Source organism: Marmota monax, unplaced genomic scaffold, assembly GCF_021218885.2.
Source record: "Marmota monax isolate L192 unplaced genomic scaffold, Marmota_monax_Labrador192_F-V1.1 WCK01_AAM20220418_F8-fsc00029, whole genome shotgun sequence".
NCBI classification, from domain to species: domain Eukaryota; kingdom Metazoa; phylum Chordata; class Mammalia; order Rodentia; family Sciuridae; genus Marmota; species Marmota monax.
Genome location: NW_026693024.1, coordinates 5109242 through 5123370, shown reverse-complemented (window position 1 = coordinate 5123370; position 14129 = coordinate 5109242). Strand labels below are relative to the sequence as shown.

Below are 14129 nucleotides of genomic sequence, written 5' to 3'. Positions count from 1 at the left end.
ATTGAAAAGTAATCTTTGAGTACCAGGTTGGATTAATGATTTTGCAATACCCAAAAAGAGCCTTAGGTGAATGAACAAATTATACAGGTATAAGCGAATCAGGCAGAAGTGATAAAAAATGAGCCAAATGTTTACTTCTGAAATATCTTTCTTTTCTGAATTATAATAATTGGAAACAAGAAAGAACACTCATAAGTAAAATTCTAGCATATTATTTTTTAAATCTCTGACATAAACATATACATTTGTGTGGGAAGATGATATCAAAATTATTTAGAAAAAAAGAGACTATTTTGTAAAGAAAGCATAACAGCAATGTCATCAAACTAAACCAGGAAATAATTATGATGCAGAACAAAGAATATGTACTGATAATATTTAATGACTCATAGAAGAAGCTATAATAGATTCTCCCCTCCTGCAGTTTATAGCATTAGACATCACACTTTTCTTGGCACCCCACTTTTCCTTATTCAATTCAACACAGGAACCTGTCAAATTCTTTGCTTCCAGCTACTACTCACTGAAAAAGAAAAACTTCAAAATACCAGAACACTCATGTTAACATTTTCTGACAGCTTAATAGAAACATAGCACTTGGCCCAGAAGCTATCATCACATGTGGAGGCATAAGCTAGACAGAAACTTTCAATGTCAAGTGTGTTGTCAAGAGACAAGAAATGGAACTTAACATAGTGTAGAAGTCCTCCCAGGGTGTGCCCTGGGGTGAGGAGTGAGACAAATTGCTAATCAGAAATAAAATAGTGACACAGGTGCTTGGAGAAAGACAAGCCTGGCAAGACCGTAGGATCTCAGAGGGAAAGAATGTAGTCAGAGGGCGGTTCAGAGACTTCCTGGATCAGCTAGTGTACACACTGAGAAAATACGGCAATGTGGAGACTCAGAAACTGAGCTACCCAGATTCATCTGAAATAGAAAGTGCACACGTGGGGTTGAAGAGAGATGACTAGGCAGGTAGGCAAGGGCCTAATCTTGGGGGCCTTATATGCCAGGCTAAGACGTTTGTCTTTGTTCAAAAGGCAAAGGGGACCCATGATGACATTTTCAGTCATGGGGGAAGATCAGAGAATCATGAGTGTGTGTCTTAGTCCATTTTATGTTGCTATAATAAAATATCACAAACTGAGTAAATTATAGACAATAGAAGGTAGGATCCAACAAACTATACAGTCCCTTCTCCAAGATCTTCACAAAAGCCAGGAGAACCTAACATATAACAGAATGGAGATTAGAGTTTTGGATGAGGTCTTGACTGAGCTACTGTAGTTCATATATATATCTTTATATCTTTATTTTATTTTTATGTGTTGCTAAAGATATATATATATATATATATAATATATGTATATATATACATATATATATATCTTTATTTTATTTTTATGTGTTGCTAAGGATTGAACCCAGTGCCTCATGCATGCTAGGTGAGCACTCTGCCACTGAGCCACAACCTCAGCCCCTATAGTTCTTATTCATATATCCAGAAGCATTATATACTCTGAGAATGTACTGGGAGCCTATGGTTGTACTGAACACTGTGTAGCCAGGTATGCAAGTTGTATCTTCAGTGGCTCTCCACTGCTCTCAACACAGAATCCAAGCTCCTTAGCACGGAGCACTACCCAACTCAAAATGGCTCCTTTACACTGAGAACTGCTCCCTACTAACCCCAGCCACGGCAGCATGTTAATATGGCTTAGCATGGACTCCAGGTAAGAGTTTGGTAGACCAAAGGTGGTTCCAATGTGACCCTCTGCCAGGAATATTTATCACCTCAACCATCTCCCGTCCCTCAAATACTGAGATAAAATGAAGCTTTAGTAAATGACAGTGGGCATAGGTGCAAATGATGTGTCAAACAGGAAAAAACTGCTCCACAGGTTATGGTTTTATTGATCTGTGGCTACTAATCAGGTTTATATCTAATTTTGCAATCTATTCTAATGTTCTTTTTTACATTGAATATATAAACAGATCTTTCAAATTTTTCTTTACCATCTTATAAATCTTTGATGAACTCTATTTTTTAAGTTATAGTTTGACAAAAAGCTAACTTCCTACATACTACATTTCTATATGAAAACATGGTAAAAATAGGCCTGAGAAGAGTTCACTAAGACAGTGCAAAGTTTTAACTCCAAAATGCTTATCAGCAAGAGACTTTTACAATGTTTCCACAAGAGATGCAGCTCTCCCAGTATCTGCAATTTCTGAGAGCATTTTCCTGACCTACCAGGGTCACTTCAGACTGGTATAAGTCAGGATCTTTGAGAGACTCAGCTCAAACAACCAACTACCACTTTATCGAATCCGAAAGAAAGTTTAGAATAAGCCCAGATTGTTCTACCTGGCTTCCAATCTTGTCCCCACTTACACTATTACTCACATCTGCCTGATGAAACTATAGGGCCATCGACCTGGAATCATAAGTTAAAGATAGGACTCTGCTCACTTGCAACCCTCAGGTCTTTGGGCAAGTCCTCAACTAGTTAATTCTTCTGGATCTCAATATCCACATCAGCACAACAAAGCGATATCATTTTACTTTTCAGGATTGTTGAAAAAAATCGCAATCAGCCGGTAGTTCACACGTGTCAGCTACAGAAATCTTAAAAACAAACAATCAAACACCAGTCTTACTTGGATCCCATAGCTTGAGCACCAGATTTAAAGGGCATTCGTGATTTTTTTTTTTTTTAATTCTTTCCCAAAGAAAATACTTTGTAAGAGCTTTGGCAGAACTCAAAAATAGGCACAGATTTGACATGAAAATGTTGATTTAAAATATTTCAGAGGCCATTCCTGATCCTCAGGCAACATTCCAGGTCTGTAAATCTCTCCTGCTTGGGGGTGAATAACGAGGTTATTTTTAACCCCTCAACTGTGACCCCCACTGCCTATATCTAAGGCTGGGACTGCCCATCAGAGCTCACGGCTGGACCACAGGGGGAAGTGGCCCCTCCTTGCCAGTCTCCGCAGGACACTCGGACTGAACCCTAGTAGGGCGCCCGGTGCCCTGGCGGTCGCAGCGTTCGCAGCGTCGGGTGTTCCGTAGACAACGTCCTCTTCTCCTGAGCGCTAGGGCGCCCGGGGACAGCGCGCGCTGCGCCCATTCACGCCTCCCCGGCCTGAGCACCGTCGCCCAGTGCCCGGGGGCGCCTCTGTCACGCGCCGGGGACCCTCCAGCTGCACAGGTCAGTCCGACCCGTGCGCCCCGCGGTCCCTCCTTTCCTGGCAGCTTTCCCGCGCCTCGGCCCCGCCCCAAACCCGGACCACGCCCCCAGCCTCGGCCCCGCCCAAGTCGCGTGCTACATCCTGACCCCGTCCCTGTCCCGTCCCCGTCCAGTTCCGTCCTCGCCGGGGCTCGCGATAGCTACCATGGCAGGGAGGCTGACCCGTTGCTGGAGTCCGAGGTAAGGTTGACGCCTCGGCCGCCGGGCCCAAAGTCGCCTGCCGGACACCGCTGCCCTTGAGGGGTTGCCTCCCGCCAGTCTCGCGGGAGCCGCGCTGTTGTCTGGTCTGGGCGGCTGCAGGGTTTCGCCTTCGTGGTTTTCCAGCGAGAGGGTGACCTTCACAGCGTGCCTTCCTCCTCCGCTGGGCCCAGGAGAGTCAGGATGCATCCTCTGGAGGCCGGGGACTTCGGAGGACCTCTCTTTGGAGGGTCCCCCAGGCCTCCGCCCGCTTCCGCGCCTTGCGCGCGCGCCCATCCGAAACTGGCTCCCGGTGGGAGGGCCGCCCCCGCTGCTCGGGTACTTACCCGGGTGCCCGGGCCTGCCAGCTCACCCTGGGAACTTCTAGGGTGCACAGTGTCTTTTGATAAACTGAGTAGAGCGATGAAACACGGGTTTGCTTGTTTGCTGAGCGCTGTAGAAAAGCCCTTGTCACCAAAGTGGGCTGGAAACTCTGCTTCTTTTGGAGAACACACGAGTTATAATGTCAAACAAGTAATGTTACATGTCCTGACTGTAAACCACCCAAAAAGAATCTGTGTACGAAACAAAACCTGGAACTTGGTGATTGCTTTGAAGTGGTGGAATTATGAGCGATCTTATTATCTTAAATGGTCGTAATTTTGCAATATGTTTTTAAGACCCAGGCTTCATTTTAAAATAGCTAAGTTGACACCACATTTGATGGGAAGTTGCATATTTAAGCCCATTGAAGACATTTTAAATTGTTCTTGATTTTCTACTTGAAATTTTCCCCGTGCCAAATTCAGGTAAATTGAGCCCCCCCCCCACTTTTTTGTGGGGGGTGGGGGGAATTATTGTAAGCGGATTTTACAGAATTCCTGATATCCCAGGATTTAAACCTTGAGGTCATTGTACCATTTGCCAGTAACATAAATGCAAAGAAGGTGATGATGATTGCTAGGTTTGGGCTTTATTTGTATCTATTATTTTAATTATTTTTAATGCCCTTAACTTTATTATTCAGGGTCATCATTGTGAACGTCCAATTTTTTGCTTCTGGCCTCAGTACTGTGCTTTGAAGTTCACCATCTCACTTGGGTGCTTAAAAACTTAACCCCCTGCCTTGCTTGCTGTTTCTGCTCTGCGCCTGTCTGTCTTGTATCCTGACTGTGAGGATGGAGTACACTTGCTGAGCCTGCTTCACTGACTACTTTCCTGCACAGGTAGATTCCTTCCTACCTTCCTGAGAAGAGGTGTGTGGAATGCCAACTGTTCATCTGTCCTTTTGGACATTTCTTGTGTCTTCCTCCTTCCACTGTGTGTATGTTGGGACAAGTGTTTTGTCGCCTAGAATTGACCTGATAATAGTTACATATGACTAATCAGTGAGTGCAGAGGCCGTTTCAGGACCTTAGGACTCACCACTAAGTTCTGTGCATCCTAATCCCTTGTTCTGCCGGCTTCTGTCTTAAGTGCATTTCATTTATTTCTTGCCTGTAACAAAATTTACATGGACAAACTTTCCTGCTGGTGGTTTTGAATTGCATACAAATGCCTTGCTGAAATGCAGATTTTTTTTCCATTATTTTAAAATTATGGGCTGGGAATGTGGCTCAGTGTTCGAGTGCCCCTGAGTATAACACCCAGCATCACCACCCCCCCCCCAAAAAAAAAAAAACAAACCTCCATGATCTTAAAATTACTACAATTAGCTTCTATGTTGGTTTCTCTTCCTGGGACAAGTATAAAGAAAATATTTACACAGCATTTTGGCATGTGTATGTGGTGAGAACAGTAAGATATAAGACTGCAGAAATATGACTGGAAATAAATAGAATCAGGCTATTTGTAGTCTTCTGCAGGTCCTTCACTTCCCAGTAGTTCAGCTGCACATGAGCAGAACAGCAATGAGAGCCAGTGAGAAGGACTTTGAAAATGCAAGCAATCAATTGAAACTCTTGACGAAGGATCCAGGAAATGAAGTGAAGCTAAAACTGTATGCCCTGTATAAGCAGGTAAATGCCTAAAGTCTGACATTATTTAGAGACATTTTGAGCAAATGACTCCTTAAATACATTTGCTGTAGGTCTACTAAAATGCAATTTAATATTTTGAGTGTATGGTTGCCTTTTGTCTGAAGAGTATAGATTGGCTGTTTGTGTGTGTGTGTGTATGTGTGTGTGTGTGTTTTGGGACTTGAAATACTAGTAGGGCATAACGTAACACCTCAGGGTCACTCCAAAGCATAAGAGATTTTAAAAATATAACATTCAAATGTGTAGACCTTATTTGACTCCTGATTAGAATAAATCAACTAAAAAGTTACTTTGAGACAGCTGGGGAGATTTGAATATAGACCGAGTTTTAGAAACTATATAGGATTTATTGTTTTTTTTTATTGGTTGTTCAAAACATTACAGAGCTCTTGACATATCATAATTCATACATTAGATTCAAGTGGGTTATGAACTCCCATTTTTACCCCAAATACAGATTGCAGAATCACATCAGTTACACATCCACATTTTTACATAATGCCATATTAGTGACTGTTGTATTCTGCTACCTTTCCTATTCTCAACTATCCCCCCTCCCCTCCCCTCCCATCTTCTCTCTCTACCCCATCTACTGTAATTCATTTCTCTCCTTGTTTATTTTCCCATTCCCCTCACAACCTCTTATATGTAATTTTGTATAACAATGAGGGTCTCCTTCCATTTCCATGCAATTTCCCTTTTCTCTCCCTTTCCCTCCCACCTCATGTATCTGTTTAATGTTAATCTTTTCCTCCTGCTCTTCCTCCCTGCTCTGTTCTTAGTTGCTCTCATTATATCAAAGAAGACATTTGGCATTTGTTTTTTAGGGATTGGCTAGCTTCACTTAGCATAATCTGCTCTAGTGCCATCCATTTCCCTGCAAATTCCATGATTTTGTCATTTTTTAGTGCTGCGTAATACTCCATGGTGTATAAATGCCACATTTTTTTTATCCATTCATCTATTGAAGGGCATCTGGGTTGGTTCCACAGTCTAGCAATTGTGAATTGTGCTGCTATGAACATCGATGTGGCAGTATCTCTGTAGTACGCTCTTTTAAGGTCTTCAGGGAATAGTCCGAGAAGGGCAATAACTGGGTCAAATGGTGGTTCCATTCCCAGCTTTCCCAGGAATCTCCATACTGCTTTCCAAATTGGCCACACCAATTTGCAGTCCCACCAGCAATGTACAAGAGTACCCTTTTCCCCACATCCTCGCCAGCACTTGTTGTTGTTTGACTTCATAATGGCTGCCAATCTTACTGGAGTGAGATGATATCTTAGGGTGGTTTTGATTTGCATTTCTCTGACTGCTAGAGATGGTAAGCATTTTTTCATGTACTTGTTGATTGATTGTATGTCCTCCTCTGAGAAGTGTCTGTTCAGGTCCTTGGCCCATTTGTTGATTGGGTTATTTGTTAACTTATTGTCTAATTTTTTGAGTTCTTTGTATACTCTGGATATTAGGGCTCTATCTGAAGTGTGAGGAGTAAAAATTTGTTTCCATGATGTAGGCTCCGTATTTACCTCTCTTATTGTTTCTCTTGCTGAGAAAAAACTTTTTAGTTTAAGTAAGTCCCATTTGTTGATTCTTGTTATTAACTCTTGTGCTATGGGTGTCCTATTAAGGAATTTGGAGCCCGACCCCACAATATGTAGATCGGAGCCAACTTTTTCTTCTATCAGACGCAGAGTCTCTGATTTGATATCAAGCTCCTTGATCCATTTTGAGTTAACTTTTGTGCATGGCGAGAGGAGGGGATTCAGTTTCATTTTGTTGCATATGGATTTCCAGTTCTCCCAACACCATTTGTTGAAGATGCTATCCTTCCTCCATTGCATGCTTTTAGCCCCTTTATCAAATATAAGATAGTTGTAACTTTGTGGATTAGTCTCTGTGTCCTCTATTCTGTACTATTGGTCCCCCCGCCTGTTTTGGTACCAGTACCATGCTGTTTTTGTTACTATTACTCTGTAATATAGTTTGAAATCTGGTATCGCTATACCACCTGATTCACACTTCCTGCTTAGAATTGCTTTTGCTATTCTGGGTCTTTTATTTTTCCATATGAATTTCATGATTGCTTTATCTATTTCTACAAGAAATGCCGGTGGGATATTGATTGGCATTGCATTAAACCTATAGAGAACTTTTGGTAATATCGCCATTTTGATTATGTTAGTTCTGCCTATCCATGAACAGGGTATATTTTTCCATCTTCTAAGATCTTCTTCTACTTCTCTCTTTAGGGTTCTGTAGTTTTCATTGTATAAATCTTTCACCTCTTTTGTTAGGTTGATTCCCAAGTATTTTATTTTTTTTTTGAGGATATTGTGAATGGAGTTTCAGAAGTTTTGTGGCTGATATACAGAAATGCATTTGATTTATGCGTGTTGATTTTTATATCCTGCCACTTTGCTGAATTCATTTATTAGTTCTAGTAGTTTTTTTGTAGACCCTTTTGGGTCTTCTAGGTATAGAATCATATCGTCCGCAAATAGTGATAATTTAAGTTCTTCTTTTCCTATTTTTATGCCTTTAATTTCTTTCGTCTGTCTAATTGCTCTGGCCAGTGTTTCAAGAACTATATTGAATAGAAGTGGTGATAGAGGGCATCCCTGTCTTGTTCCAGATTTTAGAGGGAATGCCTTCAATTTTTCTCCATTCAGAATGATGCTAGCCTGAGGCTTAGCATAGATAGCTTTTACCATTTTGAGGTAAGTTCCTGTTATCCCTAGTTTTTCTAATGTTTTGAACATAAAGGGATGCTGTACTTTGTCGAATGCTTTTTCTGCGTCTATCGAGATGATCATATGGTTCTTATCTTTAAGTCTATTGATGTGGTGAATAACATTTATTGATTTCCGTATATTGAACCAGCCTTGCATCCCAGGGATAAATCCTACTTGATCATGGTGCACAATTTTTTTGATGTGTTTTTGTATCCGATTCACCAGAATTTTATTGAGGATTTTTGCATTTAGGTTCATTAGAGATATTGGTCTATAGTTTTCTTTCTTTGAGGTGTCTTTGTCTGGTTTCGGAATCAGGGTGATGTTGGCCTCATAGAATGAATTTGGAAGAGCTCCCTCTTTTTCTATTTACTGAAATAACTTGAAAAGTATTGGTATTAATTCTTCTTTAAAGGTTTTGTAAAACTCCACTGTATACCCATCTGGTCCTGGGCTTTTCTTGGTTGGTAGTCTTTTGATTGCTTCTTCTATTTCATCCATTGATATTGGTCTGTTCAAATTGTGTGTATCCTCCTGACTCAGTCTGGGCAAATCATATGACTTAAGAAATTTATCGATGTCTTCACTATCTTCTATTTTATTGGAATATAGGTTTTCAAAATAATTTCTAATTGTCTTCTGTATTTCTGTAGCATCTGTTGTGATATTGCCTTTTTCATCCCGTATGTTAGTAATTTGAGTTCTCTCTCTTCTTCTTTTCGTTAGCATGGCTAAGGGTCTGTTGATCTTATTTATTTTTTTGAAGAACCAACTTTTAGTTTTGTTAATTTTTTCAATAGTTTCTTTTGTTTCAATTTCGTTGATTTCCGCTCTGATTTTAATTATTTCTTGCCTTCTGCTACATTTGCTGTTGTTTTGCTCTTCCTTTTCTAGGGCTTTGAGATGAAGTGTGAGCTCATTTATTTGTTGTTTTTTTCTTTTTTTGAGGAATGACCTCTAGGTGATGAATTTCCCTCTTAAAACTGCTTTCATTGTGTCCCATAGATTCCGATATGTTGTGTCTGTATTTTCATTTATCTCTAAGAATTTTTTGATTTCCTCCTTTATGTCTTCTGTAACCCATTGATCATTCAGTAACATATTGTTCATTTTCCATGTGATGTAGGATTTTTCCTTCCTTCTTTTATCATTGATTTCCAGTTTCATTCCATTATGATCAGATAAAATGCATGGTATTATCTCCACCCCTTTATATTTACTGAGGGTTGCCCAATGGCATAATATATGGTCTGTTTTTGAGAAGGATCCATGTGCTGCTGAGAAAAAAGTATATCCACTTTATGATGGTTGATATATTCTATATATGTCAGTTACGTCTAGGTTATTGATTGTGATATTGAGTTCTATAATTTCTTTATTCAACTTTTGTTTGGAGGATCTGTCCAATGGTGAGAGAGGTGTGTTGAAGTCACCCATAATTATTGTGTTGTGGTCTATTTGATTCTTGAACTTGAGGAGAATTTGTTTTATGAATGTCGCAGCACCATTATTTGGTGCATAAATATTGATAATTGTTATGTCTTGTTGATGAATGGTTCCTTTTAACAGTATATAATGTCCTTCCTTATCCCTTTTGATTAACTTAGTCTTGAAGTCGATTTTATTCGATATGAGGATGGCCACCCCTGCTTGCTTACGAGGACCGTGTGTGTGGTATATTTTTTCCCAACCTTTCACCTTCAGCCTGTGTATGTCTTTTCCAATCAGATGTGTCTCCTGGAGGCAGCATATTGTTGGATTTGTTTTTTTAATCCATGTTACCAGCCTATGTCGCTTTATTGGAGAGTTTAAGCCATTAACGTTTAGAGTTACTATTGATATATGGTTTGTACTTCCAGTCATGTTTGATTATTTATCTTCTTCTTTTTTTTAATTTAGTTTGTTTCTCCATGATTAGCTTTCCCCCCGCCCTCTGTCTTTACTGAGGCACTTCCCACTGATGGTTTTGGTTATTGTTTTTCATTTCTTCCTCATGTAGTGTTTTGCTCAAGATGCTTTGCAATGCTGGTTTTCTGGCTGCAAATTCTTTTAACTTTTGTTTATCATGAAAGATTTTTATTTCGTTGTCATACCTGAAGCTTCATTTTGCTTGATACAGAATTCTTGGTTGACATCCATTGTCTTTCAGTGTTTGAAATACGTTGTTCCAGGATCTTCTCGCTTTCAGCGTCTGTGATGAAAAATCCGTTGTTAACCTTATTGGTTTACCCCTGAATGTAATCTGCCTCCTTTCTCTTGTAGCTTTTAATATTTTCTCTTTGTTCTGTATATTGGATATCTTCATAACAATGTGTCTTGGCATTGGTCTACTGTGATTTTGTATGCTCGGTGTCCTGTATGCATCTACAATTTGTATATCCGTTTACTTTTTTATTTCTGGAAAGTTTTCTGTAATTATTTCATTCAGCAGGTTACTCATTCCCTTAGTTTGAATCTCTATACCTTCCTCTATCCCGATGACTCTTAAGTTTGTTTTTTTTATGTTATCCCATATCTCTTGGATGTTTTTCTCGTGATTTTTTACCAGCCTTTCTGAGTTGGCTAGACTCTTTTCAAGATGATATATTTTGTCTTCATTATCTGACGTTCTGGCTTCTACTTGCTGCACTCTGTGATACTCTCATTTGAGTTTTAATTTGGTTTATAGTTTCCTTCATTTCTAGAATTATTGTTTGATTTTTTTTTTATAATCTCTATCTCCTGATAAAGATGCTTAACTTCTTCTTTTATCTGTTTATGTAATTCAATTTCAATGTGTTCTTTCACTGTTTGAATTTGCTGTCTCATATCCTCTTTAAGGTTCCATTCCATCTGTCTAAGGTATTCCTTGAGTTCTTTATATGACCATTTTTCTGATGACTCTAGGTCCTCCTGAATATTTAGGCTTTCCTGTATTGTTTGTACTCCTTTTCTTCCTTGCTTTTTCATGCTGCTCATGTTACTTCTTGTTCTGTTTGACTGCTGAGTTACTGTTTACTCCTATAAATTTATTTGATGCTTGGGAGGAAAGGTATTAGAAGGGAAGGGAAGAAGTCACTAAAGAGAATGAGAGTAAGCAGGTAGAATTCAAGGAAGGGGGAATAAGAAAATTGAAAAGACAAAAGAAAAAAATAGAAAATAAAAAAAGAAAAAAATAATTTAAAAAAAATTAAAATTAAAATTTTAAAAAAATTTTAAAAAAAGAATTTTTAAAAACAACAAAAAAATGAAAATGAAAAAAAAACCCAAATTAAAAAAAATTATTAAATGCAGTCTTAGAGTTTGATTAACTTCTCTTCCAGTAGGTGGAGCTGTGCCCACCGGGCCAAGCTTCTCCTCTCGATATGCGGGAACCAATCACTGTGCAGCAGCTCCTCCTCCCAGACTGGGCAGTGTCCAATCCTGAGTGCCTAGGGCCTTCTCTTGTGTCTAGTCACTTCCCCACTTTTCCTCAAGCCAGGCCCCGCTCACCGGTGACGCTCACCACAATACTGGCTACACGCCAGGTCTGCTGCTCCCGGGAGCCCTGTTTTCATGTACGACTGGGCACACTCTCCCTGTTTGCCATTCCCTCAGACCCTAAGTTTGTAGAGCTTGGGGCTGAGAACGCTCAGTGAAATTTGCTTGCCCTCCGGTAGCCATGCCCCAGGTAGCTGGTGCAAGAGACCTCAGTTGTCAGCACTGGTGGGAGCGGTAGCCGGGAGTTCCGCGCCACGGGTCCTGCGCCACTCCTGATTCCCTCGGTCTGGCTATCGCGCACATAGGAGAGCTGGGAGGGCCCCTTAAGGTTTCCCCGCTGTGTGGAGAGGGAAGGCTAGGGGGCTACACACCTGTCGCCGCTGGTTTCAATGAAGTTATCTCCTCTGCCGCGTTCTGGTGACATCAGTTCTCTGCCATGGTGGTATCCCATGCAAATAGGATTTATTGTTAATGATGTCATAGTTATCTAAGAAAATGTAACTGTTTTATAAGAAATGTATACTCAATGTGGAGGGGTGAGGTAGCCTGATGTTTGGGATTCATTAAAAATAGCCAAAAAGAAAGAAAATAGATGAAGCAAAGGAAAAATTTGAAAATTGTTCAATTTGAGCAGTGGAGTATTAGGGACTCATTTTAATATTATACTTTGGTTTGTGTTTGAAATTTTTTATAGCAAATTGAAAAAACCAAAGCTTTGAAGGTATAATGCCAAAGACTTCCCTGGCACGTCTGCCACTCTGGTCTCCTGTGTTTTTTTTCTGTTAGATGATTGGCATGAACTTTGCCACACAAGGTTTTGCCCCCTCCGATTTGGGGAGATAATCTCTAAACCCTTGAACTATATATTCTTGATTGGCATGCCTTTGTGTGCCTGGACAGTCTCACATTGTGGTAGGGCCTCACCAGCTATAAACAATACAGGGAGGGGCTTCAGTTTGTCTGATGATGCTTGCATGATACAGACCTGGTAAAAACTCTGGACATAAAAGCTGAAATGAGCTTCTCTGTTTGGCAAGACTCTGTGAATATTGTCACACATAGATTCTGAGTTACACTGTCCTGACTCCCTGAGGAGAGGACAACAGAATTGCCACATTTGCTTCCGCTATGAACTCTGTCCTGTGTGCTTTTTCCCTTGACTGATTTTAATCTGTATCCTTTTCTGTAAAAAACTGTAACCGTGAGTGTAACAGCTTGCAGTGGGTTCTGTGACTTTTTCTAGTGAATTATTGAACCTGAGGGTAGTCTTGGGAATATCCGCCCCCCACACCTCAAAAACTGGTGTCAGAAGTGAGAGTGGTCAGCCAATAAGGTCAAACCCTTATCTTATGGATTCTGTTCCCTCCAGCTTTTCAGATGGCTCACTTGCAGGATGACTCAGTCATTATTCTTTACTCCCTTTCCTCTTTTACTGTCTTACAAAATTTAGAAATTTTTACATGGAATTTTAAATTGCAATTTCTAAGAAGTAGCTGAACAGGATGTTTTATTTATCTCAAGACACCCACTTCACCTAACCTCAAGTAAATAAACTATAATTGCTCTTTGCTTTTCACTGACATGTCCTTCAGTGAAGTTTCCTGAGAGCTAGTGGTTCCGACAGCCCACACCCCTCCCTCCACCAGCTACAATTCTGTTGTCCACTTACCAGAAATCTGCCACCCAAGCAGTGTGGTTTTTGCTCCTGTAGATGGGCTTTCAGAATGTACTGTGGGTTTCCAAATGTTTGTTGGCTAGTTCTTTTGAAAATGGTTGGCTTGAATGTTTTTGTGAAATATATGATCATCAGTGTAAAAATAAGGAACTATTAGAATTTTTCAGATAGCACTTTCCCAGAGCCTTTTTCTTGCATTATTTCCATATGCAGGTAGTTATAACTTATTTTAGGGACTAATCCAATAGCACCTTTTCTCTCTCCAGTCTTTTTTTGTGTGTGTTTTAAGCAACAATATTTAAAAAAAAAAAAAAAAAAAAAAGAGGGTGAGAGGAGAGTTCAGGTGATTCTATATAAAATGTATATTTTATATTTATATGGGGGGAGACATTCATGCTATCTGTGGATTTTATGGATCTTAAATATTTAGGGCTCCAATTTTCATGGACATTTGGCCATTAATCACCCCTCTCCTCTTCATAGGCCACTGAAGGACCTTGTAACACACCCAAACCAAGCATGTTGGACTTCATCAATAAAGCCAAATGGGATGCATGGAATGCCCTTGGCAGTCTGCCCAAGGTGAATTTACTTGTTATACTCTGTGGGGTTTTTTTTGTTTTGTTTTTGTTTTTGTTTTTTGAGACAGGGTCTCACAAATTGCTTAGGACCTCGATAAGTTGCTGAGGCTGGCCTTGAACTTATGATCCTCCTGCCTCAGCCTCCCAAGCCACTGAGGTTACAGACATGTGCCACCACACCCAGTTGCCTTTTATTTTCTTTGCTAGACATC

General features: G+C 40.1%; 1 protein-coding gene across 2 annotated transcripts in view; it reads left to right on the top strand.

The window, feature by feature from the left end:
- Positions 1-3286: 3286 nt before the first annotated feature.
- Eci2 (enoyl-CoA delta isomerase 2) overlaps positions 3287-14129 on the top strand; it is a 30901-nt gene continuing 20058 nt past the window's right edge. Inside the window, exons 1-3 of one of the 2 annotated variants that reach the window (XM_046453471.2) lie at positions 3287-3434; positions 5287-5449; positions 13820-13918. In XM_046453471.2, the coding sequence (XP_046309427.1) occupies positions 3400-3434; positions 5287-5449; positions 13820-13918 (297 nt within the window). In that variant the 5' untranslated portion in view covers positions 3287-3399. The remainder of the gene's footprint in view (positions 3435-5286; positions 5450-13819; positions 13919-14129) is intronic. The other variant, XM_046453472.2, reaches the window with a different exon arrangement.